At 37.0% G+C, this 27,702-nt stretch overlaps 2 protein-coding genes across 16 annotated transcripts in view; one reads left to right on the top strand and one right to left on the bottom strand.

The window, feature by feature from the left end:
* The window catches only part of terb2 (telomere repeat binding bouquet formation protein 2), a 36,256-nt gene extending 17,082 nt beyond the window's left edge, over positions 1-19,174 (bottom strand). Inside the window, exon 1 of the mRNA XM_058998835.1 lies at positions 19,022-19,174. Within this exon, the coding sequence (XP_058854818.1) occupies position 19,022 (1 nt within the window). The 5' untranslated portion in view covers positions 19,023-19,174. The remainder of the gene's footprint in view (positions 1-19,021) is intronic.
* Positions 1-27,702, top strand: part of LOC117429450 (tight junction protein ZO-1) — a 97,009-nt gene that overhangs the window by 11,593 nt on the left and 57,714 nt on the right. For 11 of the 15 annotated variants that reach the window (XM_058998821.1, XM_058998810.1, XM_058998809.1 and 8 more), the window contains exon 3: positions 8,275-8,407. In XM_058998821.1, coding sequence (XP_058854804.1) covers positions 8,275-8,407 — 133 coding nt within the window. Of the gene's footprint in view, positions 1-2,288; positions 2,544-8,274; positions 8,408-27,702 lie in introns of those variants that run through there. The other 4 variants (XM_058998812.1, XM_058998811.1, XM_058998817.1 and 1 more) reach the window with 4 other exon arrangements.

Below are 27,702 nucleotides of genomic sequence, written 5' to 3'. Positions count from 1 at the left end.
ACTATATGAACATAACTGAGATCTTTTATTTAAGACCATGTAATCAAAGAAACTAAAAAATGATATCGCAAAAGTCTTCCGGAAGCCGTAATAGGAGTACAGTATTTCATGTTAGATTTAGACATTTTTCATCTTTTGTCAGTTTTCATAAGTGTATGGAAAACTACAGGGCGGTATGTAATTCAATATGTTAACATAACATTCAGCAAGTGTCATTCGACTTTATCAAGCAAAATGAGTCAATTAGTCAAACTTTTGGCCCTAGCTTTAGATATAGCTTTCTGATGGCTTACCAGATTTCCCAGCTCGATTTGATTGCTGAGACATGTTTCATTAGATCAAACAATTCGGTAGACACATAGCTCCTGCTGAGTTTTTTGTCCTCTACCTTGACATTGCAATTGAAGGTCTTCATCGACAAATACTGTATAAATATCTGGCTGTTCAATGATGTAGCACTGGCTGCTCCATGTCGTGCATTCATCTTTCCAGCACTTGATTAGCTCTGCATGTCAAGGGATTGATTTGAACCCAGAAGGGGCTTTCAACTCATCTGCTTTTTAATTGATTAGGAGCTGATCCAGTGTCAGGGGTTTACAGCATGCTATTTGTGATAACGTCATTCCAGCACGATTGCAGACCAACCGACTTCCTTTACGTGTTTAAAGGGTTACGAAAAAATGAAAGGAAAGAAAAACAATTTTTTTTTGGCCGCATTTACTAAGCAGCTGTGTAAATAAAATAAGAAAGTGCTTACTTCGATATCTACGATATCCACTGACTCCTAGCTCATACAGTGAATTAGCATACTGAGCAAAACACAACAGACCAGACCAATCTGTGGCACCCCAACACATCATTACCCTGTCTGGACTGACAATTTACACACATGCTTGACAGTGCCTCACCCTAAACAACATATTGTGAAACATTTGTGAACTTTTAAAATAATTGCGCCAGTGGTTCCAGAAATCTGAAACACACTGCATTTATGTTTATACTGAACTATATATATATATATATATATATATATATATATATATATATATATATATATATATATATATATATATATATATAAAAAGTATGTTAGAGCATTGTATAACCAAAGGTTTGATAACAGGAGGTGAATCCTTCACATTAAATAAACACTACAGTGCAGAGAACTAATTGCCTTGGTAATCACATTAAATAAACACTACAGTGCAGAGAACTAATTGCCTTGGTAATCTCACAGTCACCTTTCAGCACAAACACTATTGAGAACTTGTAACTAATGTATGGAGGGAACGGACTATTTTTTGTCACACAGCACTACAAGCATAGGCACTAAAAATGCATAATATATAGTCAAATGCCATTTAATATAAATCAATTACAAAATCTTTTCCTGAAATGAGATCTACTGTGTACATTAAATGCCACATTTTGCATTTACCCAACCCCCTTTAGCTGTCAGTATTATTATGGCAAAGGATAGGACGCTACCTGCACTTCCCCCTTTTCCAGTTAGGGCAGCTGTCTGGCTGTGCTTCTCTTTCTCTGGAGCAATTTATCCACAAGGAGTTTTAATATACTGTACTTCTTCTTTAAACAGGCTTATGCAAGTACAGTAAGCAGATTCCCTTGTCTCGCTGACCAGCAGATTGCCAAAGAGTTAGCAGGTAATCATTGGCAAGCGACAGATGATGGATTAAAGGGTTTTTTTTTCCCCCTTTCATGCAAGTGTATTACAGAGAGTCTGCTTTTCGACTGTGCTTGTGAGAGCTAACGGTCTGTTAAAAAGGGAAGGAACAGAACAGATTGATGCGGTTTTCATTTTAGAACTCAACTAACGGCTTCATCCATCCCAGTCATCAGGAATCGCCTCCTACTGGCGAGAGAGAAGCAGGGTTTGGTCTCTATTCTTTTCCAGAGAATGGGGGGCAATATTCTGGACTGAGACCCCTCTCGAATCATTTAACTTGTGCTGTTATGATAACTTGAGATCCTACAAACAGCTGGAATCTCAGCAAACCAGTCTCCGGGTGATCTCTTTTGAAAGGAGTTTCAGATTGGAAAGAGCAGAACTAAAACACAGACACTAAATATTTAACGCTAAAAAGAAGAGAGGTACAATATTAGCCTATTTGCAAAGATCATTTTTGGAAACGTCTCCACTCCCCCTTTTGTCAGCAGAGAAAACAATGTCCTGAGTGTAATCGAATGGATTAACAATCTGTTCTAAGAGCTAACGAGATTAGAGTGTCATTGTGTACACGGGGCACTATGGCATGGTACCTTTTGTTGAACTCCTTGGGGAGTATCTGCCCTGTCAGTTCCTCTGTGCTAGAAATGGCGTTCTGATGGTGAGCGAGGGAGACGCAGGAGAGGCGGATGCCAGGGAATAAAAATTGCATGATTACCTACACTGGCTTATGGTGTGGAATTGCAGAAGCAGTGGACAAAATGAAATATCAGAAATATCTGACCGTTCTACAAATGGCTCTGGGAGTGACAGCCTCAAACAGAAACAGTCTCCTTCCTTATAAAAGACGGATGTGGTGAGTATGCATTTCAGTGGATAAATGTGGGATGTAGAAAAATAAAGCAGCTGTTTCAGTGTTATCTAATGATGAAAGGAACGCACACAGAGTCAATCTGCCATTGTGCTCTGTTCAAACGGCTCAATTAGCTTGTTACCTCCTGGCAGCTGAAGCATCTTTTCTTCCTTTTTTCCCTTTTTGATAAGATGCAGAAAAAGCCTGCTCTGTTGTGTTTTATTTGATTATGTATTTAGATTTGGAGATCTGTTTACAGAAGACAGTGTATTTGTGTATATACTGAACGTATGGGGATTGTCAGTATGCACTGTTCTTTAAGACTGAATCAATATGTATTGTGTAATTATACTTTATATCTCATTATTTAATTGGTACCTGAAGCAAAATCAAATCTATATAATAAATTAATGTATAAAATTAAAAATCCAGAAATAATAATGGACGGCATTATACTGATAACATGTTAATTTAAATATGTTAAATGGCGCTGTATTCTAACATAAAATGTGTTTCTAAACACATTGTCCAGAAGCCTATACATTTTTATGAATGTATACTATATTGATCTTTTGTTTTATTAACACCAGTATTTAATGTACGCAACTTAAAACAAAATAAAAATAAAATAAATCCAAACAGAAATTGCGCTGCTATCTTAAAATATTAATTCATTCTGTATTTCAAAAATTTATATAATTAAAATATGGCATAAAAACGGTTTCCTCTAGTATTTTTCTTTATTTTCTCAAGTTCGTAGGTTTATCGGTTAGTGTACAACAGGTCTTGGACAGCACGGTGGCCAGACCCATTTTAAAAGTATTCATGTAATCCCAGTGATATACAGGGTCTCAAACAAAAGTGTGCATGCCGTGCAACGCACATTAAGGGAAAGTAAGTAACACCTTTCATGTTTATGTCATTCAGTGCTAACCTGAAAGCATTACCTGGACCAGTCAATACATATTTTTCATTATAGCCATTTCTGGTAATGAATTATTTTGAATGGGTTCCCTGATTTCTATTCCAAGTTGAAATAATATGTGCCCTGGAAACAAAGCATATGCTATTTCCACACACTGGTGCCTGTTACCTGCCTATTTCAGGATTGCCTAAGATACTGTTGGATGTTTTTGAGCTTTAAGCTTCAGAGACCCAGATAGATTGGGTTGTACTTCCTCTGGGCCTGTCCCTTCTGCTGAGATATGCATGTTGACAGCTTTATCATTTCGACACTTCTTTTCTAAAACTAAGATCAGCTGAGCCCTCTGGTGCTCACAATTTGTCAGAAACTGAAATTCTTATTTTTTCGTTAGTGTTATGGCTGAAGAACAAAAAATACTAAATATCTTACACCTGCTTTTGAGTAATATCTTATCAGTTGGGAATCAACTTCCTAATCATGTCCAGGTGTCTGCTTTTAGCATGCAGTGTATTATGATCAGTGCTATGTGTAATGACGTGTGAATTCTCCATTAACAGCATGTAATGATTTGTAATATCACCAAGCACAGTTATATATTGCATGTATTTCATCACACTAAGCAGTTTTTGCAGTATGTTGTGTAAATCCATTACATGTTGTATTATGTATGAGCTTATTGATGTAACTGTATGTATACACTATTACACTCCACTGTACTGCAGTATATTTTAGTGTTATACATGCCAAAAAGTAATTGATCCAAACTGGGATCCTATCCCCACCCCCCCCATCCCCAATCTTTTTGATCACCATGTTTTTCTACCACAGCTCACTTTAATCTCCTTTTAGATGGTTTATGCTTTAACATAGAAGATTAATATGTGCCTCACATAATCTGGTACCTCTCCTCCAGATGCGGTACAAATAAGCATCTTTTTTATTTTACAAAAAGTTGTCTGGAGCAGTTAGTTTCCATTCAATTAAAGATGCTATAAACTGCAGAGATGCATTAACGTATGTGATTATGCATAGCTTGGCTACCTGACGTTGCAGATGCTGAGCAGATGTTTTTTCCCGCAGCATTTCAAATACTGTCCTTTTCACTTACGATGAGTAAGTAGTCTAAACCTAGGTTAAATGTTTATAGTCCATTAAGTTTGTTACACTGCCATTTGCTCCTGGTTTATGAAAGAGACGCATGTGCCTTTATTTCAGAGAGATTTCATAAGAGTTTATTTGAGGATTCAATATAGAGATGGAGGTTTTTCCAAACACCCGTTTCTTTCCCCAAAAGTAGCAAAATGACCCTGCAGTTTAAGAAACTTCAGGAAACCATGCTATTTGCTTTACAGATGTGTCAGCATGTGTATTACAATGCTGTAATTCCATCATGGGGATCTAATGGAGAATTCATTCTAATCAGATACCAGGAATTAAACACTTTCTTATTTTTTTTTTATAATATATAGTTTTTAGCACAGACTGAACCTAATGCGGCAAAAAACCTTAATCTAGCAGTCAGTGATTTCACATACATACAGTTTGCCAAAGCATGTTATGTACAGTAGTACAGAGAATTATATCGGCTTCTAAAGCAGTGGAGAGGAAATATAGCTATAAATGATATATTAGAGAGATTAATATAAGGTGAAAGTTCATAAATCTATACATACTCTAAGTATATACTCTATGTATGATATTTTTAAGGGCTAATGACACTGCTGTGGTGTGTTACAATGAAACTCCCAAGCCAGAGACTGTATATAATATATAAAATGTATTTATACACAGTTGAATATGGTCTTTTGTCTGAAACGTCCTGAATAAGTTATTTTTAAAATCATTGTTTTGTGTGCATCCATAAAAGTGTGCAAACTTATTAGAACACCCCATTGCTTCTGTTGTTTTGATTTGCTGAGCCTATGAAATCAAACCACTGGAAAATTGTCAAAATAGGGAAATTAGTGATTGTCTAATTTAACTGATGACTTTAATAAGCCACACATGCAATTCATTTAAAATGGTAAGAGAAAAGGAACACTTTGCCACAAATGGTAAAATGCATGGGACTTTTAGAAGTTGTTTAAGATGCTTATTAAAGCACAAAGTGGTCTGACATTTTCACACATGAGTGCCTGTTGATTCTTCACCCTGAGGTTTTCATGCAGGTAGGTATATAAAGGATATACATGAAAAATCTTGAGGTGTTCTAATACATGTGCATACTACAGTCATTTTATTACATACTACCTGTTTCATAGATATCAACACAACTTAATCTATGTATATGCACCTACCGAATTATTAATGTCACAGTTCCTTCTAAAAGACTTGCTTGTGCAACAATCTCTCACTGTTCTTGTGTGCCCAGTAGTTTGCTGTTAAGTGGAGGATGACACGACCTATACTACAGTTTCATACCACGCAGACTGATTCTGCAGCGCAAGTCATCCTCCCACATCTATCAACCCTCCATGTGACTAATGCAACCATTCCTTTACATGAAGCCTTAGCGTCTGAGCGCTAGCTTAGTGTTCATTGCACAAACTGAATGCCTTTTTTATTTTAATCAAAATTCCAGAACGTGCATGCTTTTACCAGCAATGCAAAGTTCATTTCAAAGTCAAACTAGAATCATGTATTCCGGTATCAGCAGCCATTATCTTATGTGAAAACCAGTGCAGGCACATGTAGAGGGTCCTCAGAATAGCGTAATAAATGCACAGTAAGTGAAAAGCAATTAATGATATATTTTTTAAAATAATGGCTTTTGTTTATAAATCTGTAGTAAGATCCCACATGTTGAAAATGCTGTACAGAAAAGTTAGATCTGAGAATTCATTAACTTACCCCAAAAGCTCTTTAAGATGGCTGTTGTTTTTTCTTTAGTCTTCATTTTTGTAAAGTAGGCTACTCTGTTATAGGAGGGCCTCTTGTGGTTTCAAACAGTAATTACAATTTTTTAATTGCAAACATACAGTAATTAACCATATTAAGAAAGTGAGCATCAACCAAGAATCATTAGCAGGTTATTTTTGGATCAATGGTTTCCTTGGTCAATTGTACTTTGAGAAAAGCGACGACAGAGGCTATTTTCCCCTAGTTACGGTTCACAGATTTACGCAATAGGAACCAAGTTTGTACCTAACTGTATAATTCTACAAAATGTTATCCAAATTGGATCATTGGTTCTACTCCTATCGTGAGAGTGTTGAAAACAGAGAATCGGCTTGCTATACTGTGACCTTGACCTGAGCTCAAATGTCCAAGGTTTCCCACAATCCATGTATATGCCTTAGTCTACCTGAGTGACAATGTCCTCCAAAACCCACTTAGTTTGTGTGTTATGGAGTGTGAAAGACGGACGGAGGGACAGACGGACATAGGGGGCGCATAGACGGACTGACGGACAGAAAGCATCATTTTAGTGCTCTACTTTGCTGGGTGCAGATCATTATCAATTGTATGCTTTTTTTTTCTTCCCCCAAACAAATCTCAGTGCAATTAGGTACTTCTGTAAAATATGACGTACCTTCTTTGAAGATCTGTGAAAGTACCTTGAGTTACTTTTGTTATTTAGGGTACACCATTCTGAGTAATCTAAAGTTTAATAAGATAACCTTTCTTCTTACGATAAGTGAACCAAAAGGGCAGAATTAGATTCGATTTGAATTGCTGTTGTTTCAGTCTTACAAATTGACTTCTGATACCCTAGGCTAATTTATTCCAATTACTTAACATCTCATTGCATTCCCTTTTTCTTTCTAGTCAGTCACATCATTAAAATAAAGAATGCCAAGAGGCTCTTGTTTTGATTCTAGTTGTAATACACAATTAAAGTAAATCTGTTCAGAGTGTGGTGTGTGTTGATGTCAAAGAAGTATGACTGAATGGTGTGGCAGCTACCCAAAATGAAAACTAGAAAGCGGTGAATGGATGTATCAGAGGTATGGATATTTATGTGTGTCAGAGCTGCGTGTGTTGTTCTTTTTATCCATTTTTTTAACCGCCATTTCACAGGAACATTTCACCTCATTCCTGATACTTGAAACAATCTCAGATTTCCTTTTCGCCTACGTACTGTATAGGATCTGTTCTCTTAAAAACGGGTATTCATACAGTATATTTTAGCAAAGACAACGTGGCATTGCCAGGAACTGCATTGCTATATATATATATATATATATATATATATATATATATATATATATATATATATATATATAACATTGTCTTGCACTGTTGAAAGCACAGGCACTTCCTCGCTCTTTGTGTTTGCAACTTAATGAACACCAACTAAACACACAGTCTTGATACCTTGGTTTGGATTTCCATCCATATAAAGAACGTGCTGCGACTGCTGTTAACATCAAAGAAAGCCCTTCGGATGAAAACAAAAAACAGTTCTGTCCAAAACAGTTCTATCCAGCTTGAACTGACGTCTGGTCATAGAGCTGTTTTAGATAATACAGTACATGGACTTCCTGCATTTGACTCCATGTGGGTTTTCTGAAGCTGTTTAATAATCTTATGCTGGAACTTGATATGGCATGCTTTAAAAAGAAACTTTGAAAGAATAATAGGTGAAGCAGTTAGAAAGGCATGTTCTTTGCCTAGTCTGACTCTAGGCATACTGGTGACATTGAAACCAATTGTGCACAAATGCCATTCCATTCAATCGGGAATATTGCCCTTTTTAAAAGAAGGTCTTTGTATGTTTTTCATATTCTTAGTCATGCCTGTAGCATGTTTCAAGGGTCTTAATTCTTTGCAGTAAAGCTGATTTCATGCTTTTGTTTTGTCTCGTAGGGTAACTCCAAGCTCAGATACCTCCAATGCTGGTGCCTCTTCTGGAAGTCAGGGTAAACCTTCCTTAAGAAGAATCAAGGGTCGCATCCACAGAAGCAAAAGCCTAGATAGTATTGAGCTTCTTGACTCCAATGTAAGTACACTGTTGTTTAAACTGAAGCTTGAAATAAGTCACGAAGAGGATGGTTTTGTGGCTCACAATAGAAATCAGTTCAGTTGCAAAAATATGAAGAACTTGGAACAGAAAAGGCACAGAGGAAAATCACCTTTTGGTGTTTGAGTTATTTTTTTTACACTCCTTGAAAAGTGTGCTTTAAGGATCTATTAGAATTTTACAAAAGCAGTTTTTAATACTGAAAATCTTCCAGCATCCTACTTCTTCAAAATATGAAAATTGGAAAAAATAAAAGTTTGACATCTCCACCGATTTCCCACTGTTTTTAGCTGACTGTAGAATATCACTTCCACTTGATACGTGGGAATGGTTTGCTATAAATCTTATGCATTTCTGGTATTTTAATCTCTTAGTGGTAGCAAGACAGAAAAAGTGAGTAGTTAATTCTGTTCTGATTTGTTTTTTCTCTGGCAAAAGGGTGCTTGTGGAGTCATTTGCGTGACTTCTTGTTTTCTGAGGTTTGAAACGCACTGACCATATGCTTAGTGAAATTGTTATTCCGCTACAAAGTTATCTATTTTGTGTTAGACTAGTATTTTAATCGTAGAGACAGATTGTCCCACACCTACACACAACAAACACACAAAAACAAGAAAACAGAAAACACATCTATATTCACAAATTTAAGCAAGCACACACAAATGCAAATACATGCAAACATGCACACTAATACACCTATTTCCGTAATTCCATATGTTATGTCTTTAAAGCACAGGAAAAGGTAAATCTGCCAAATGAATTCTATAAACTGCAAAGAGATGGCCCTAAAAAACATAACATTGAAAGTATAGGCAGGAAAGCAAATTAATCTGGATCAAACACTGCAGGTCAATTTATGAAATCACATATGCAATCTTATCCCTAATGTAAGGATACGCATACAAGTAAAGCCTATGATTTACTATACTGCGATTCAATTGTCAGCTTGATATTATGTAATGTATCCATATGCAACAGTGCTACTGTAGTCCATTGCACAACAGTGTATGGTTCTCTGGAGTCTGTGGTGTTATTGTATCATGTGTTCTATAGAATTCATAAAACTCCTCAATATACTAGAATGTTTGACACCACCAGTTTGTTGGGTTTTTTTCGTGGTTTTGAGATTTTTTAAAACTTTGAAATGCACATTCTTTCAATTTAATATTCCTTTCCCTCGGTGGTTCATCTTCATCTGACAGATGTGTATTCAGTGCACCAGTTACCAATTGCCTCTTTACACCCAGTGACTGGAACTTGAGCTCCCGGCCTCTGGAGGGCAAAGGCCACCTGGAGCTCACCAGGCACCTGGCCAGTAGGGCCCGCTGTTGAGCAGGACACAGTTCCTGCTGGTTTTGCAGTTGAGCCAATGTGACGCTCCCTCTTGAATTGTGCCTTTACCACTTGGGGATCAATTTGTGCACGATTTGATGGAGAGACATCAATTTGTGCAGTATATACAGAGTGCCTACTATTACCTCTCTATTGACCATTGTTAGTGAAACTGATTTGCAAAAGGGAGATGCATCTTTTTATGTTATATGTTTTATATGTATCTCAAAGATGCCATCTACATAAGAAATGAATTGCTCAAGTAAAGGATAGCCCATTAACAAAATCATGTGAGGTACACACTGCATATTCATGTTTTGTCTTACCTTGTCATTGATAACAACCCAATATACTGGTTTTATTACCATGCCTCAGTGTAGAGGTCATAGTGATTTTCAGCTAGGAAAGCAACTGTGACGTTTTCTTAATCTGCATCTCCTGGTGCAATGGGATGGTTCTCTTTAATTTGTCTCTAAACTGGGAAAGCTGCTGATGTTGTTAGCATTTAAAGGGTGCACCATATGTTCCCATTAAGCTAAATTTAAGCAACCAGAATAAATGAGACAGAAAGTGCACATTAACACTGTTTTGTGCCTGTTTTTCTCCTGGTAATGAAGCCACCTTGCTGATTTGGTTATGAGACTGTATATTAGGAGCAGTAGTCATGTTGCATAGATCTTTGCTATGTACTAGACCAGCCTCAGCCAGCTACCAGATACATGAAGGACGACAGCCCCCTGCTGCTTACTGCTTCTTGAGGCAAGAAATTAATTGGACTCAGAACTCCTACTGATCATTTGAAGTTGTATGCAACAACCATTAAACACATAAATACATACATGTAGACATAAATGCAAAAAAAACCCCAAACAAACATCAGACTAAATCTTGTAAGAATAATTTAACAAATGCATTTTATTTTTAGGTACCTAGTTTGCTATGTTTCTGTGTTTATTAACATATGCACGTATAGTGTTAGTACATATTTTGGGTGCTACAGGGGGTTTTGTCTGATGTCTACATTTTCTGTATGCGTCAATAGAAAAGACTGAACAGCATATCTGGACAGAACAATGTATCAGTGCATGCTTTTCTTCGACTAGACCCAGGAATAAGGATTCTCAGTTTCCACAAGTGAACATTCCTACATTTTTGCAGCCCTAATATTCTAACACTTTTCTTTTTCGCCATGTCCAGCACTATTTGATTATTGTATTGTTGATTAGTATACATGCACGACATACAGAGGATTCTTACTTTATATCCAACACCTTATATTGCTGGGGATTCCAGCTACATTACCAAGTTTGTATTCTATACTGTAAGATAAAATGGCTTTTTGGGTTACACTATTTATAACTGCATGTAAACCAATAAGAGTATGTGTTAGTCAATAATAACTTAAGATATACAGTAGTACCAAAAATTCTCAGACAGAAGTGTAATTTGTGGTTTATAAAGAACGGCACAATGTGTGTGAAATGCACACTTTCGATCTCCATTGGAATCATCGGCCCACAAACATGTAAAAACATCTTCAATGTAAAATGTTCATTAAAACAACGAAAGCTAAGTAACTTATAGGTGTAAACCACCAAATGGTAGGCACTCAGAGCCATGTCCCATTAATCTAATTATTGCTAAACAAAGACTTTAATTAATATAGCGATCTTATCGTAAAGCATCACAAGGGATCCTTAAAGAACCTTAAAATTAATCCAAGATAATCTGCTTTAAAAAGAGAGCTGCTTCACTGGCCTTAAGAGAGGCACGTCACAGTGAGCCTGGGCTTGATGAAACTGATGTGTATGTCTGGCCTACTGTCTGACCTATGCAAGTACAAGTAAGGTAAGGATTAGAGAAGTTAATTGGCACCAACCTAAAAAAACAGCCAGGGAAATACTAGCCAGATAGGGATTTATATTTAGCCCTAATTTTCTGCAAATCCATTGGAAAACAAAAATGGAGTGGCATGTAGGCCAACAGGGCGCTTGCCCTTTGCACTGAAAAGAAAGCAATACAGTCCACACTGCTTGACTGGAGTGCAGAAATGTAAGCACGACTCCCGTTGCATTACAGTTTGACCAGTTACAGGATAACCTGCTGTAAATACTACAGCGATGGCCAAAAGCTTTGCATCCCCTAGAATTTTAGGATTGAGATGTAATCAAATCCTAAAATCAGTTTTTGGCAGTGTTTTGTTAAGTATATTGAACACTACAAAGCGGTATGTAATTCAATATGTTAACGTAACATTATTCAGCAGGCTTCATTCGACTTTACGAAGCACAATTTGTTATTTATATAGGGTGATGCAAAACTTTTGGCCAGAGCTGCATACAAACCTGCCCCAGATATCTTTATCCTACCTGTTTATATAACAGCCATTTGTGCTACTACAACACTTCTACAGCAACACTGCTTACAATAGTTGTTTGTTTTTGTTGAGGTTGAAATGTACATTTTATTCTGAGGTAGAGTGTCTAAACATTTTCTTATACCTCAAAGGAAGTCGTCTTCTTTGTTCAGCTGCACAGACACCCTGCTGACAAAATAATGAGGCATCTGGCCCACCACCCATAAAATGGAAATACAACATGTTGGATAAAATGTATAGCCAACGCCATCTTCAAAGCTGATGTAATGCAAATGCAAATGCATTTATAATGACTGAAAATGCAGCAGAGCCCACAGGTCATTTCAAAAAAATAAAATCCAAAGCAGAGTTATAAATAGCAGCTCATTACCATGAATGTGGTCTGCACAATATATAGCGCGCCTTGCATCTTTACAATAAAACCACCATGTGCATTCGGTGTTCACACTACAAAGATATATGTTATATCTGCAAACTTGCAAGCTAAATGATTCTGTTATTTGCACGGAGCAAGGGAAAGCTGTCAGCTTTCAAAATGACTGCTGCCGATGTTCACGTTGAGTGTGTGTCTGTTTGGACAGGATGTTTTACAGGAATTGTTTGCATTGTCAGTGCTGTAGCAAAAATACCTTGGAAATAATCTTTTTCATTGTGTCACATGATTGCACTATTTTTAAAGCCTGTTTGTTGTCTAGCACTTCTGTAATTTACAAATGCATCATGTCGTGTGATACGCAGTTCTGTCATAAATCCTATTCCTTGACGTTGTGAACTAGTTGCTAATATTAAGAGAAGAACAGGCTTCATTATTATTTAATTCTATACATTTCCCTTTTATTTACCACACAGAGTCAGCAATTTCTATCATTTTACTATTTATCAGTAAAAACAGTTATATTATTATTTTATTTTTTTTGTAATAAATTTAGTAGTCTGCAATTGATTTTACCCTGTTTTTCTCCCAATTTGAAATGGCCAATTGTATTTAGGCTCAGCTCACCACTAGCTTCTTTTCAGCTTCTTTTCACTCTGCAGGCCTGCCATGCAGCCAACCCAGAGCTACAGCGTCGGAGGACAACGCAGCTATGGGTAGCTTACAGGCAAGCCTGCAGGCGCCCAGCCAGTCCACAGGGGTCGCTGGTGCGTGGTGAGCCGAGGATACCCTTGCCAACCTTTTTTTCTTATTGTTGATTATAGCGTTATAGCAAGGGAGCACTGTATATCCTTTTTTATACATTCCACCTGGAAACAAGAAATTTAAGTTGAGAAACACTATCTACAGAAGCAGCAAGATAATATTTGTTCTATGATCGTGTTTCTTATTTTTTCTAATTTTCAAGATAATATATAGATTTTTTTTTCTGCAGCAGCAGCAGCAGCAACAAGGAGCTTCTATGCATGAAAATACCCCCTGCCTTTCCAAAGCTCGGCTGCTCAGAATGAATTTATCAGGAGAGGTTGTTGCAGTTGAGTTCAATTAGGATCAAATGTTCTTCTCGGGTGTCCTACCTGTGGTGGAATGTTCTGCCCAGATGTTGCTCTGCAGTGCAGCTGTGGTGTGTTTGCACATGGTTTTATCCTGATAACACCAGTCAGGTTGAGATCCTGTGTTTGTGTTTGTTTGTGCCAAAGACGTGCTTATCTGCCTATAGATCATCTGTTAAGTAGATGATGCTGAGGTTAAATGCTTAAACCTTCAACTTTGGCCTGCTGTAAAAGCCGGAAATAAGGGTAGGGTAGGTTGGTGAATTGAAAATTGAAATGAATGATGTTAAGATTTTATTACAGATATTCAAAGTCTTTGTCTGGTCTGTTTTTATTCTTGTGCTTACTATGGGATCTAAACCAATTGTTTTATTATTGACAGGCTGAATCAGGTAATTGGGGGAGGGGTGACAGCCATCCTTTTAGAAGCTGTCTAGCTAATTTACCTGCTGAAAATCTGAGTGTGCAAGGTGGCAAGGGTGTATGCTATTCACTGGGCAGTCAAGCCTGTTTTGACAGCAGTGAATGGTTGGTCATTTGAAGATGGGTTTGGATGCTAAGTAGCTTGAATAGAAGTAAAACTTTACAGTTTTGTTTGTTAGATATTTCCATATATAGTACTATGTGTTTACATGTTATGTTAAGGCTTTTGCCCACAGCCTTCTCCGGTTTAACATTAGTTACAAACTGAATTATTTATTACTTAGATCCTGCAGAGGGCAGAGTTTTACAACTTGAAAATGTATCTGCAGGTCATCTGTAGTGAGAGGGGTATTACTGCAGAACAAAGGCTCACACAGCGTAGCTCACACAGGGTAGTGCTGCGTGTGCAACTCGTAACAGACATCATCATTATATGCTACAGCCTGGTCACATGATAAGGGTGATAAATTTAGGTACTAAAACAAAGTTTATTTCATAACAATAACCTAACACTAAACCTAAGGTTCATGGGGTATTATGGTCACGTGGTAGGGGTGTTGAGGGTCAGTGAAACACTAAGAGTTGTGCACGCAGCACTACCCTGTGGGAGCTATGCTGTGGGAGCCTTCGTTCTGCAGCGATATACTCTTGTCTGTAGTTGAATGAGAAGGACATCATGATAATATTAAATAAACATCTACAAATGTGTTAAAGAAATGTATAAAATGCCATCAAAGAAAAAATGTTTAGTTAAAAATAATTCAGGAAGTTCAAATTTAGTTTTATTGAAGTTCAGCAAGCTGTTTCAAATGTTTGACTTGGTGGTGTTAATGTCTGTTCAGAACTGGGTTTATTCTTCCGTGCCACACATTTCTACTATAGATTAATAAGGAGCAGTGCTGTATCCTGGGCAGCTAAAGATGAATGTAGATGAAATTCCAAGATGAACGTGCGTTGCTTAGCGCATAATTGCTTCGGCACATCAGATGCCAGGAGATTTAATTAACTAAAGCTGACGTTCCCGTAACTGCCATAGGGTCCACTGCCAAACAGAATGGTGCACAAGGCACCTTGCTGCGGCTGCTGCTGCTGCTAATAGAGAGCCAGGTTTAGAGGAGTTGACACAAGCTGCCTGGCCAAGCTGCAGCACAAGCCAACTGATCAGCTGACCTGCACAGAGGTAATAGTGTATTTTTTAAAGGGGGCTAACGAGGGGGGCTGGAGGGAAATATAATTTAATTTAATAATGGCATTACACATTTCTGCAATGTCGAGTGATAAGCCCTTTTAAGTGATGCTGCATTGAATACCTTTGTTAGTTTTATACTGAAATAACTGGATTTTTAGTGCTAGCTTTACGTAATGTACGCAAATCTTTATGAAGTTAAATATTCTATACAGGAAAGGTTTAGAAGATCTTCAGACCCACCAGAAACAATACCTGTGCAGTCAGTCTAGTTTATTCTTAACTGTGATTCTAAATTTAAAGATTGAATGTGTTTTTTTGCCAATACTATAGTACACTGTAATGTTTTTGATATTATACTATAGTACACTGTAATGTTTTTGATATTATACTATAGTATACTGTAATGTTTTTGATACTGGTTTCTGGATGCCATACATTAGCTGAATAATATAATGTGCACTTCAATTTCATTTTTAATAATAGTCATGAAACTCATTGCAATTCATGTAATCAATGTGACAATGAGCATTGAAACAAATAAGCATTCGAAAATTATTATTTCTTTCTAGTTACTTCACACGATCACATGAATTGCAACGAGTTGCGTGTGTATTATTAAAAATGTCATTCAAGTGTAGGAAAACTTTCATTATGATATTACTGTGTCTCTGCTCTAATCCCCCCTGCTGCGGTGTCTTTTTTATGTCTTGTTTGCTAACGTGATGAGATGAGCAGTGCAGAACAGAGCTATTTCAGGAATGCCTTCATGACTTTTGTTGAGAGGGCTGGAGAAGCTTGAGCTTTACCTCCCGTTGTTTCGTGTCTCTATAAATAATATCCAAGACAAGACAGTCAAAGTCAACTACATTTCGGCTTAACTGTGCGCTGCCGGTACTGGATAACAAGGAGGCATGGCAACAACTTTAGTGCCGTGTGACAAAAGGTTTATTTCAGTAGACAACAGGGTCTGTATGGATTTGTTATGAAAGCAGAATATTTTCCGTCTTGTGTTGAGAAGGTATGCAGAGGAACAGTACATACCAGAAACGTTGCATAAGCATTTTCTAGAGAGGTCAAGCCAAACCTTGAGCTGCACTAGCTTGGTATGATATAACAAGGCAGGATGAAGAACAGCCTTGTTTTCTTTTAATTTACTGCAGTTTTTTTTGAAGATTGCACACAACACTTTGGCATCAAGTCAGTTTTGTGCAGTTGATTTTAGCTACTTCTAATTCATGTTCCAATAGGCATCAAACCTTAAAATGGTTCTGCAGCTCATGGTTGTCAATCTGTAGTTTCTTAATCCTGCACGGAGACTGCTAGAATAGATTTGTGCATTATTGATCTAAAATGCACTTATTAATGAAGCGTTTGCATACTCATAAGTGTATGAGTTGATAAAAAAAAGATCCTCAAATCAGGGGTTCCTAAACTGTGGGCCACAGGACCAATGACATTCCATCTATTTTTCATATGTATATATATATATATATATATATATATATATATATTATGACGAAAAGCAACAATTGAATACTAATGAAGAAAAAATAAGATTCTTATTATTTATTTATTTCTTAGCAGATGCCCTTATCCAGGGCGACTTACAATTGTTACAAGAAAAAACAACAATTTAGATTACGTTTAGTTACTTTGTTACAGGAACCTCTGCCTTAAACTATAAGAGGGAATTAAGACTTCAGGCAACTTCAGTACAGGTCAGATGAGGGGTGTAAAAACTTTTTTCCTTCAATGTTTGGCCAGTCTGTCACCATCTGCCCTTGACTGACTGACCTTCACTTGGGTAATATTGTTAATAGTTTTCATTCTCATTAATAATAAAGCTGTTCTTTACAATTGAATTGTGTTGATGGCAGCTGTGCCAGGTCTGTGATGTGAAAGCTCGCTTGGGATGTGGGATTAGAGTTTCAGTTATAGCACACCTGCACAGCCATCACATATAAATGATTTCAAAGCATTTGGGTCTGGGCTGAATACTGGCTCCCATGCTTCCGAGATGAAAGGCCAGTTAATTAACACTGTTAATTAATCTACTGTCATTCAACCCAGTGTATTTCCTATTACTTTGATCTTGGACATTTCTTAAAACCCTTGCCTCAAAGATTAAAGTTACTTTAAGTTAAGGCAGGCATTTTAATCCACTGCGCAACCCATTTTAGTGCTATTATCATATGCAAAAATATATGTGTTGTGCACGTAATGTTGGTGGCACTTGTTGCATGATTAATTACTGTTTTTGTATCGTTTACTATAGCTCTAATGTTTTGTAAGCATTTAACTCATATTTGGTATATATAGATATGCAGTCAGAATAAATAAGGTGTTTGATACAGAGCCTAAACACATAATTTAAAAAACATATAATTTTCAAATCATTTTTGTCTTCCATATAATGAGTGTACTACAAAAGTATATATAATTAGTAACACTGAAAGCCAAGCTAAAAATTATAGCTTCCATAACATAAACACAGTGACTCATTATTATTTGTTGCTTCTCCAGACAAATCATACTCAAGTTAGTAGCTAAAAGTTCCAACTTACTTCTTAGACCATGCTTACCATGTAATGCCAGACAATGCATTCCATTTATGGATCTGGAAGTTTTAGGAAAAGAATTTCTGTTTATAATGGAAAGAGTCAAAGCTGATGTGTTCGGTATCTCCATTGCAACAAGCATGAAAAAGAGTTTCTTTGTGTTTTCAGTCTCCATAATTAGTATTTATAGTTTTGTGGCATTGTAAGACTGTTGTGCAGCAGTTATAATGAAAAAGTCATTCCTTTTTTAACTTTAAAACATATATTTAGGATTTAAGTGTGCAGCACTGAATCTGACAATGAGGTAGGCAAGCTGGTCTGCAAGCAAAAGCATCGCTTTGGAGGTGTGCCTTCCTTCCTAATCTTGAAACACAAGTCAACTGGAACAATTGGTGACTCTTGCGAATATCAGACTAACTGCTTTGTTTTAAAGTTTGCTAAATGTCTGGAGACCTCAGACTATCATGGAATCCAGCTTTTCAAAATGAATGAAAATCCATTGTCTTGTGTCACAGACCCCAATCACCACTAATCTTGGACTACCTAACTTTACTGTGGGTAAGATAGTCCAAGATAAGTCCGGATTGGAGTCTGTGGAACCAACCTTGCTGCTATTATCTGCATGACAGCTATTTCCTTTCTTGAGTCTTTGAGCAGGCTTTGGGCAATCACATTTGGTTTATATTGAAAGCACTTACAGTTTCTCTTTCACCCCCAGACTGAACAGTTCAGTGGGCACTTCCCATACAACAAATCATTTATTTAGTTGTTTATAAATAATTCTGTTAAGTGGTGACTAAGAGCACCCTAAAATAGCACACCTATAATTGGGTTCTCATCTATAATCCCCTATAACAGTTTATCATAGCAAAAGTGTAATAATGCATAGTGAAAGCATGGTAAAGCACAGGTAAGCATTGTAAAGAATAGTGAGGTATGGTAAAGCGTATTAATAAACATTGCAAACCTAGATACATTCTGGTAAAAGCATGGTAAAATCATAGGAAAACTGCAAAAATTCAGTGCAAAAATACTGTATAAGGGATCTATCATCATGAAACTGTGCCCAGTTGTTTCAGAGATTGATGTGTATAGTGAGAATGTGATTAAACCAAATAATCACTGTTCAATGTGGATAACACAGCTCAATAAAAAAATAAAAAACACAGAGTTTAACAAGTAACACCAACAGAATATGTAAGAGAAATAGATAGAGTTCCTGGATATACTTATCAGTCCATTATCATCCGAGAGGGGACTGCAACAGCTTGATGCCCACAGCACGATTCTTCACTCCTCCACATAGAAGGAAAACAATGGTTGTAGACTGAGGATTGGATTCAATAAAAATAAAAAAAAGGTTGTGTAATGGTCTGCATTTTTTCCTGTTGTAAGGCAACATTTAATCACATTTTCCACAGGAGCAGTATGAAGTAATCCAGGGCTTAATAAATGTTGACACTTATTGGATGTTAACCTGGTAGTTTCACGTTATACTACTGTAACTGACTACATACTTTTAAAGAAAAAATTGCAACTGCTTTGAATTGCTTAATCAGCAGAGAGCAACAGTCCAGTATTCAAACAGCACAATATAAAAACTATGAGCAAGAAAGGCCATCATATCATACTCTGTCAACACCATACTGATAATTGCATGAACATTGTCTCCCACAGATGCATTGCTGAAACAAAGAAGGAATTGTGAGTGAGAACAAATGTTGGGTATCAAAAGGCTAAATATTGCTATTAGGTAAACATTCACTAGTCTACAGCTCTGGCCAAAAGTTTTGCAAAACCCCCTATATAATTGACTAATTTTGCTTCATAAAGTGGAATGAAACCTGCTGAATAATGTTACGTTAACATATAGAATTACATACCACTTTGTAGTTTTCCATATACTTAACGAAAAACTGATATAAAAGACAAGACAAGGAGATGTCTTCACGTCTGCAAAACTGCAAGCAGGTCCAGAACAGCAGAAACAGAATCTACAAGTTACTGTCTAGCAAGTAATTTTGCTTCTGGGTTGTTCAAGGAATCCTCGTTGCGAGTGGAAAAACAGTGTGCCAGTACATACTGGAAATCCATCACAGTGTCATATCAGTTCCAGTGCGCTGCAATATCTGGACCACTAAGCCTTTAATGCCATGTGATATGAGTTGGGCGTATTCCTCTTTGTGCTCTTTGGTACCAGCTTTCACAGGTAAAGTTTGGAGCACAGCTGCATTCATTTAATTGACAGTAAAAAAAAAAAAAGAAAAATATCCTGCTTTGTATGTTACCATTTGGCCAATCTTTCTTTTCATCATGGATTGTAAAACCATTACTAAAATACAAATACACTGCTAATTATTACTTTCAAGCGCCTACCCTTCAGAATCCTAGAAATTACCTTAAATTTAACTACCATGCTGTATCATTCATCAAAGGAGTTTCCGCATTGACTTTAGGGATTTTAATCAAGGTCATAAAGCAGTACCATAAATAATTGTGAGACAATGCTGAAAACCTTTTCACAAACTATGCTAAAAATGAACTGATTCTTTTAATCAGATTGCTTAGTTAGTTAGCTAGGACCGCAGGAAAATCTTCCCACAAGTTCTCAAGATCTTTTTGTACATTGGTCACACTTCTGTGAAAGGAACCAGAATTTGTACAGCGCTAAGCATGCAAATGTCAGTCGGCAGCTTTTTGGTGATGACGATTACACATTCCAGCAAGATAATGCCCTTGCACACACAGCACACACCAGAGACACTGAGCTGCTGCAACAAAGCATTCTGCAAGACCAAATGATTGCTCTCCGAATTCACTAGCTCTTCATCCTAATGACTTGTATTTCATGGGGGGCCCTCCTTAATAACAAGCATATGAAACAGCCGCTACATCAGACTGCTGGTATTCCCGCGGATGAAGAGCAGAATATTCAGCTCGTGGGACATGTATATCCATGGATAAAGTTCTGAGTACAATTATTATATACCTAATAGTTACCTAAATCAATGTAAAAAAGTGAAACTTAAAACCAGACATTTTGCAAAACCACATGCAATCTGCCATGAAGCTCCTGCCCCATTTTAAAGTTTACATTTTCTCATTTATTCATTGAATTATGGGCCCAGCCTTTCACAACCGGAATTACTTATTAACCATACCTGACCATTCCCAAAGGCATTTGTTTAGTAAAACGTCAATAATGCACTTTTGCATTAAGATCTGTGGAACTGGTCGGATGGCTAGAAATGTTTACATGGACCCTACATCATTAATCAATAATGTGACACTCATTGTATTGCAATACTGCAATTTATATCAAACAGAAGGTTCCATATTAACAATAGAATAGCAGTTTGATATCCTACACTGACATGAATGTCCACTTGCTGTAATTTACCTGCATTTTTCTGTATACTGTAGATTCAATTGGCTAGGCTTGCAATCTAGTGTCCTTATCGCTGTACTACCGAAACCAATAGTATTTAGTTGACCTGGGGGAATTCCAGGTTAATATAGAGGTAGATTAGCTGGCACAAGATGATATTGTACTGACTGATTGATTAAAGCACAATACAAGTTAAGCTTCCTCAAAACACACACATTGCAGGTTGCAGTGTTGAAGTCACCTTCTTCTGAACTTTAAGCCTCTGAACTTTAAGCTCCAATAGAGGGTTTGTTTTGTTTATATAGTTTTTTTTTTTTTTTAAATACTTACTTGCATCATACCTGAGAATGTTTTTGTCAACTCGGGTAATCTCAAGTAAAAATACTTAGGCCTATCTATATTTGTCAAATATTGTACCATAGTAAATGTTGAACTTTACCCTAGTTTTTTATTGATTTTTTATTTAAAAAAAAAACCACTTTTACAAAGTCCAATGCATGTAGATTAAAGTCAAAGGCAGTAGTATTTGCTCGCAGAAGAATGCTAAGTGCAACAATACATGAACTCTTATCAGGCACAGCAGGTATGTGGCCTGCTCAGTGTCAGTTGATCAATCAGTGATTCCTGATTCCTCCCGCTTAGTGGCTTTTTGAGTTTTTTTGCTGAGCTCATCAGCTCATCTTTTGAACGTGAAGCCACCAGTTGACTTGCAGCCTTTTCTCTTTTCAAATGGCAAAATGTGCTGAAACAGCATAACATAATCACTTGGCATTAGATCTCTTGTACAGAGTATTAGCAATAAGAATGACTGCTGGGATATATGCAAATTAGTCAGACACTAAATACCACTGCACATCAAGGGCCGTTCTGGCATTCAGAGACAGGGATTAGTGTGCTGTTGGGTTTTCAGAGGATGGCATGTGATCAGTTAGTCTCATAATCTTCATGTTAAAAAACATGTGTATGGCTGATACATATTACTACTACAACTAAAAATGTCTGCGAGTACCCCTACACTTTAATAACATTCTCACTACTTACTGTATAATTCTCACTTACTGCATTGTTGTTGTCTTTCACAGTTTTTTATATGTTTTAAGGCTCCTGCGTTGGGTCAGTAATCAAATAGGGGGATTGTTACCAAAGTGATATTGCTGCACGCTTCTGTGCAAATGAAATGACCAGGTATTAGGAATTCCTGCAATTCCACTGCTGGCACCAGATTAAACTACCCCTTCCATCTTGAACAGTATTTTATAAACATACTGTAGAAACAATACTGTATTTTATTAAGATTTGAATTGCATTTTATCACAGGAAATCCGTGTTATATACAGTAACGCTTTAAATTACAATGTATCTTGCCATAAACAAAAAAAAAAAGATTAGGACACAATTGTTTTGTTGTTTTGGCATTAGTAACCGTTTATTTAAGTTCTGATTTTTCTTGTTTAATAATCCATTTTGTAATTATCTGTAGCCGAGTTGCTCTCAGTACAGAGATGGAAATATTACGTTATTAGGAGTTATGAGCCTTGACACTTTTCTTCACTAAAGACTGAATGTTTCCAGTGCTTGTACCGTATCATATTTTTACTATCCTAGACATGTCATTTTACTTGGGATATCTGTAATGATTTTAGGTGGGGAGCACCTCAACACTTGCACAATGAAGTTAACTATTCAGCCTTTAGTCTTCAGCTTAGTCTTCTGTATGTTCTTGTTATTTGCGAAACTCAAGTTGTAGGTTTGATACATTTCACTGCATTATCTTTCTAGAATGTCACAGAGATAAGCTGTACCAATCAAAGACCAAAATTACAGCCTTTTTAAAGAAAAGTTGTCTACAATTTTCACTGTGTTTCCATAGTGTGTGACCGCAGAGATTTTAATTTGTTTACTGGCCTTTCACACAGATGGTTAGGTTTATCTTAGATGCTTATGGAATCATTTTGCAACAAACTGTATGACATTAGTCTGATGCCCACAGCTCACCTCATAAATGCATTTCTATGTAATTGTTATAATATAAGCAATGGAAAAACTGTCCGTGTATGTCCTGAGGGCAAGGAGCACCATTTCCCAACTGCTGCTCTCCAATGCTACACTTGTTATAGCTGAAATAGTGCAGAACCTGGGATGTTGCTTGCCCTTCCATGTAAAACATTACTGGCCTGGGGGTGCCTCTTCTTATGTACTGTACTGAGTGCATGTAAAGTGGTTGTCATGGGCAATGCATCAACAGCCTCGAGTCCTTCAGCTCGCTTGCAGGGACCACCTGGCAGTTGGTGATAAGACTGTTTAAAAATGATGCTTATCAGAGGTTTTTTTATAACTATCTCCTCCTCCTGTGATTGCTTGAGATGGGTTTCCATGGAAACCAAGGTCGGAGGCAGACTGCCTGTCTATACTGTTATTCTTGGCTAACACTTTACAATATACGTAAGCAAGTAAGTAACATTTTGGCAATAATTAATAACTTTAAGTATTGTACTTGTTTGGGGTTTCACACAACTGTTACTGCCCTCCCACCCACAAATTGACTTAAGGCAGACAGCTCGACCTGCTGCCAAAAAGGAAACACAAAGAAACACAAGGAAACACAAGGAAACACAAAGAAACACAAGGAAACGCAACTCACCCCACCCACTATTGGCAAGGGTTCCAATGACGCTTTGATCTTGACGGAAGCAAATATTTGGTGCCAGATGGACTACAGACCCTCAAGCAGCACAAATGTGTCCATCTGCGCTCCTTTCCAGCCTGTCCTGCTGTCTCTAACCCAACCTGTGCTCCCCCTTCATAAGTGGCTGGGGGAAAACATTTAAAGAAAGCCTTAACAAGATACATTGTCAAGAGACCCGATTTTAATGCTGTGATCTCTTGACTGGCGGGCCAGCTAATACATCCTACTATTGCTTTTAAATGTTATGCACTTGGCTAAATTGTTTTGAGATTGTATGAATGCATACCACAAATACTTGGTAAATGCTTGCCCTATAACTCTGGTTTTCCATTCAATTTGGATGCTTCCTCCAGTCCAGGGTAGACTGAAGTGCTCTCTCATCCCCTTAGAGAAAGGGTGCTTCCTCCAGTCCAGGGTAGACTGAAGTGCTTCCTCATCCCCTTAGAGAAAGGGTGCTTCCTCCAGTCCTAAAATGCTTTAATTATATGTTTTAACTTTAGCATTGTGTTTCAAACAGACCAATGCCTAATTAAATATACATACACGCATTACTTGAGATTTACTAGAGCCTGTTTACTAAGTGCATTTTTTTTTTTAAATCTCAACAGTAGGATAGAAATAAAGGTTATCTTTAAATAGAATTCACGTGGCTATAGCAAAAAGGTCATAAATGTCAGGCTTAGTTATTTGTAAATCCTACAGTAATTCTCATCTTGCTTTTTTCCGTTTCTCTGTAGATTTCTAGAACTCATTTTGTCTTTTTTCCAAAGAATTGTTTTGGGTTTTCTTAATTTTTTATTTATTTTTTTCTCCAGGAAACGCTAATTAGCTTTTGGATCATGCCATTTCCTCGGAAGTGGGTTTGCACGAATGCTAGTGCAGTTAGCTAAATATTTTGAAATTAAACTGATATATAAATTATAAGGTGATGTGGTAAAAAAAAAAAGTTGTGTCTCTTAACAATGAGGCTACAAGGCTGCTTCGATGCTGAAACGAGACTTGACATTCGCAAGAAAAGTAATCTTTGGTTGTTTTGGCTCTAGGCCTTGCAGTTCACAGTTTTCCGACAGAGGCATCAGCATCCTGTTTATGTGTAGTCCTGCAAAAAGAATTCGATGGAATCTGTAAAAAAATAATACAGCATACATATACTATGCTATGAGTTTACATACTAGCATGACAAGGAGATTGATTGACTGAGCATCTGTTAAAACATAACCTAATTAATCTATTTCTGCACTTTGTTTATGTTAATTTTATGATAATTAAAATGCATTTATTCATTCATTCTTTTATTTTGACGCACAAGATATGACAATACATTTTATGATAAACCAGCCTAGCATGTAAAATACACTTCAGTAGCTTTATAGCATACAAAGGTACCTTCTCCAGCTTGTACTGTACCATCGCAAGTGAGCCATTTAAACTCTATGAGGTCTATTTTAATGATCAAAACATTGGAAGATCTAAATATCATCACGTTAAAACCGTTCTACGTTCACTGTATTTAGTGGTGTTACTTTGAAAACACCAGCAGGATTAATATAGTTAAAAGGTGGCAGTATTAAGATACACCACTGTTTAGATATAAAAATCCCCCTTTCTTTTCCTAAATAACATGTTACATATGTTGTATTTATTTTAGGAATGTGGAAAATAAAAGCCATTAATGGTCACTTCAGTGTGTTCTATTAATTAAGCTACCATTACCCAAGTGCACTTAAACTAAGGCTTTACGCCTGCTTATCTCTTGTTTGTGTTATGAACATTATTACTGGGTCCCTTATGGTTGTGCTGAAGAACGTTTTGGGCTACATCCTCAAAGCCACTGACTCAGAATTACCATTAGCACAGCTAACTGCAGTAAAGTTACCAACCCAGAAATGAACAACTCAGACATTTAATTTAAGGGCTTGTGATTACTTTAACATTGTTCATTATTTGGCTTAGAAATGCCATTTCTTTTCTATCAGAAAAAGATGTGCTAAGGACGATTTGGAGTAAATAGCCCTTTGTTTTTTGTTTTGTTTTGTTTTTTACTTAAATTGGGGGCATGCATATTTTTCCTTTTACAGAAAATACAGAAAATATACAATTTAAATGCACTTATACAATTTAAATGCAGCCTAACCCTTAAATGAACCACATTTGTGAATTTTTGAATCGTGAAATAATTGAGGGAGCGCTGTACGAACAAAGTTTTGTTTCTGAGTACAGCCACTAAGGGGTTACAACAGCAGAGATCCTGGCTGTTTGAACTAAAGGCACTACAGCTGTGTAAATTCAAGTCAACCCCCCACTTCATACAATAGCCCATCACATGACCTGTATAGCACAGCTCCCCAGCATTGACATAAGTGAGGTGGAGACAATACTGGGGCAGCTTCCAATTGAGTCACATGCACACTGCATGCCGATGGCTGCTTCCAGTCTTGCAGCATGTGCTGTGCGAGCTGCTGTGGTGTATCATTCAGTTCTTCTCCCAGGGGGTAACTGCCTTCCCCATGCCAGTGAGATCCTGATCTGATATCTCCTCATGACTTTAAAGACACATCACATGCTAGGGTTAGGTGTATTACTTGAATGGTTTTCTCGTAAAAGCAGTATCATCTATCAAATAAATAGCGGTTAGTGCAGGGAAGGATAGAACTGCCATTTTGTACAAGGATATAGAAATCAGCAAACACCGCTCAGTAGCTCTTAGTGCTGTGGAAACTTTAGAGATAATTTCCTAAGAGGTGAATAAATGGGGTAGTTAATACCGGTTCCATAGAGTGACCAATCTGTACCACGCGTCTGTTTTTTTTTAATAAATAGATGTTCTCAAACTGACTGTTGTTTATTACAGTACTCTATGTTATTTCTACACAATGTCCAATATGAGGTATGTGTTTCTCAATGCCTTCAGTGAACAGTATTAGAATTACTGGGGTTGGGAATCTTCAGAAAGCTCCTCAGAAAAGCAGACCAATGCTGCTAGTGCTCCAGGAGTTGCTTTTATATAACAAAACATTCCCTTCACCTTTCAGGAAATTGCTGTTTATGAAAGATCTCCGAAAGTATGTTCAGCATGGTGTTAGAACGTGTCTTCAATAATGGAGTGGTATGTCCTGCTTCAGCAGTCTATGGATGAAGTGTACTGAATTTGCAAGATGGCTCAGTACTGTGCTTTCTGCTGTTGGTGGTGAGGTACCTAAGGTGTAATATACAGAGGCAGATGTCAGGAGCAATTTCTTCTTGCCTTGTTGACTCACGTGCATCCAAGAGTTGGATTCGTTCTTCAATGCTCTATAGCGTCCTTGTTTAGCGTTATGTCATCTCAGTGTATAATCACATAACATGTGATCCTTAAATATACTACAGTATACATTTTTACTCTTAAGTATAGTTTATGTAATGAAAAAAAACCCGAACCAGACAGAAAATTCTGTAAGTTAGTCAGTGTTTCCTTCCGCAGTGAATTAACCTCAAACATAGACTTTTTTGAATTATTTTTGATTACAGTTTAAAACAAACGATTTTACAAAGTGAAAGAAATGAATCATTGACATCAGCCTCAATTCCATATGCAGCTGTGTGTAAATGAAAAGCTTGAAGCAACAGCAGCATTAGACATGTCACAATGAGCACATCTTCTTTTTATAGAAAGTCTTAAAGAAAATAAAACAAGTACTTCTCAGTTGGTCCTCTGAAAGTCCATTTAGGAATGGGACATGCAGCATGCCCTTCAATTGTAAAGGCTACACTCAATACCCATGAAGCTTTGTGCTCTTCGTATCCCCTTCAATAAAATCAAGTCTTTAAAGTAAACACATTATAAATGATTGATGGCT

The sequence above is a fragment of the Acipenser ruthenus genome, chromosome 24 (genome assembly GCF_902713425.1).
Source record: "Acipenser ruthenus chromosome 24, fAciRut3.2 maternal haplotype, whole genome shotgun sequence".
NCBI lineage: Eukaryota > Metazoa > Chordata > Actinopteri > Acipenseriformes > Acipenseridae > Acipenser > Acipenser ruthenus.
Note: the sequence above shows the minus strand (reverse complement) of the source record. Positions and strands in the feature narration are given on the sequence as shown.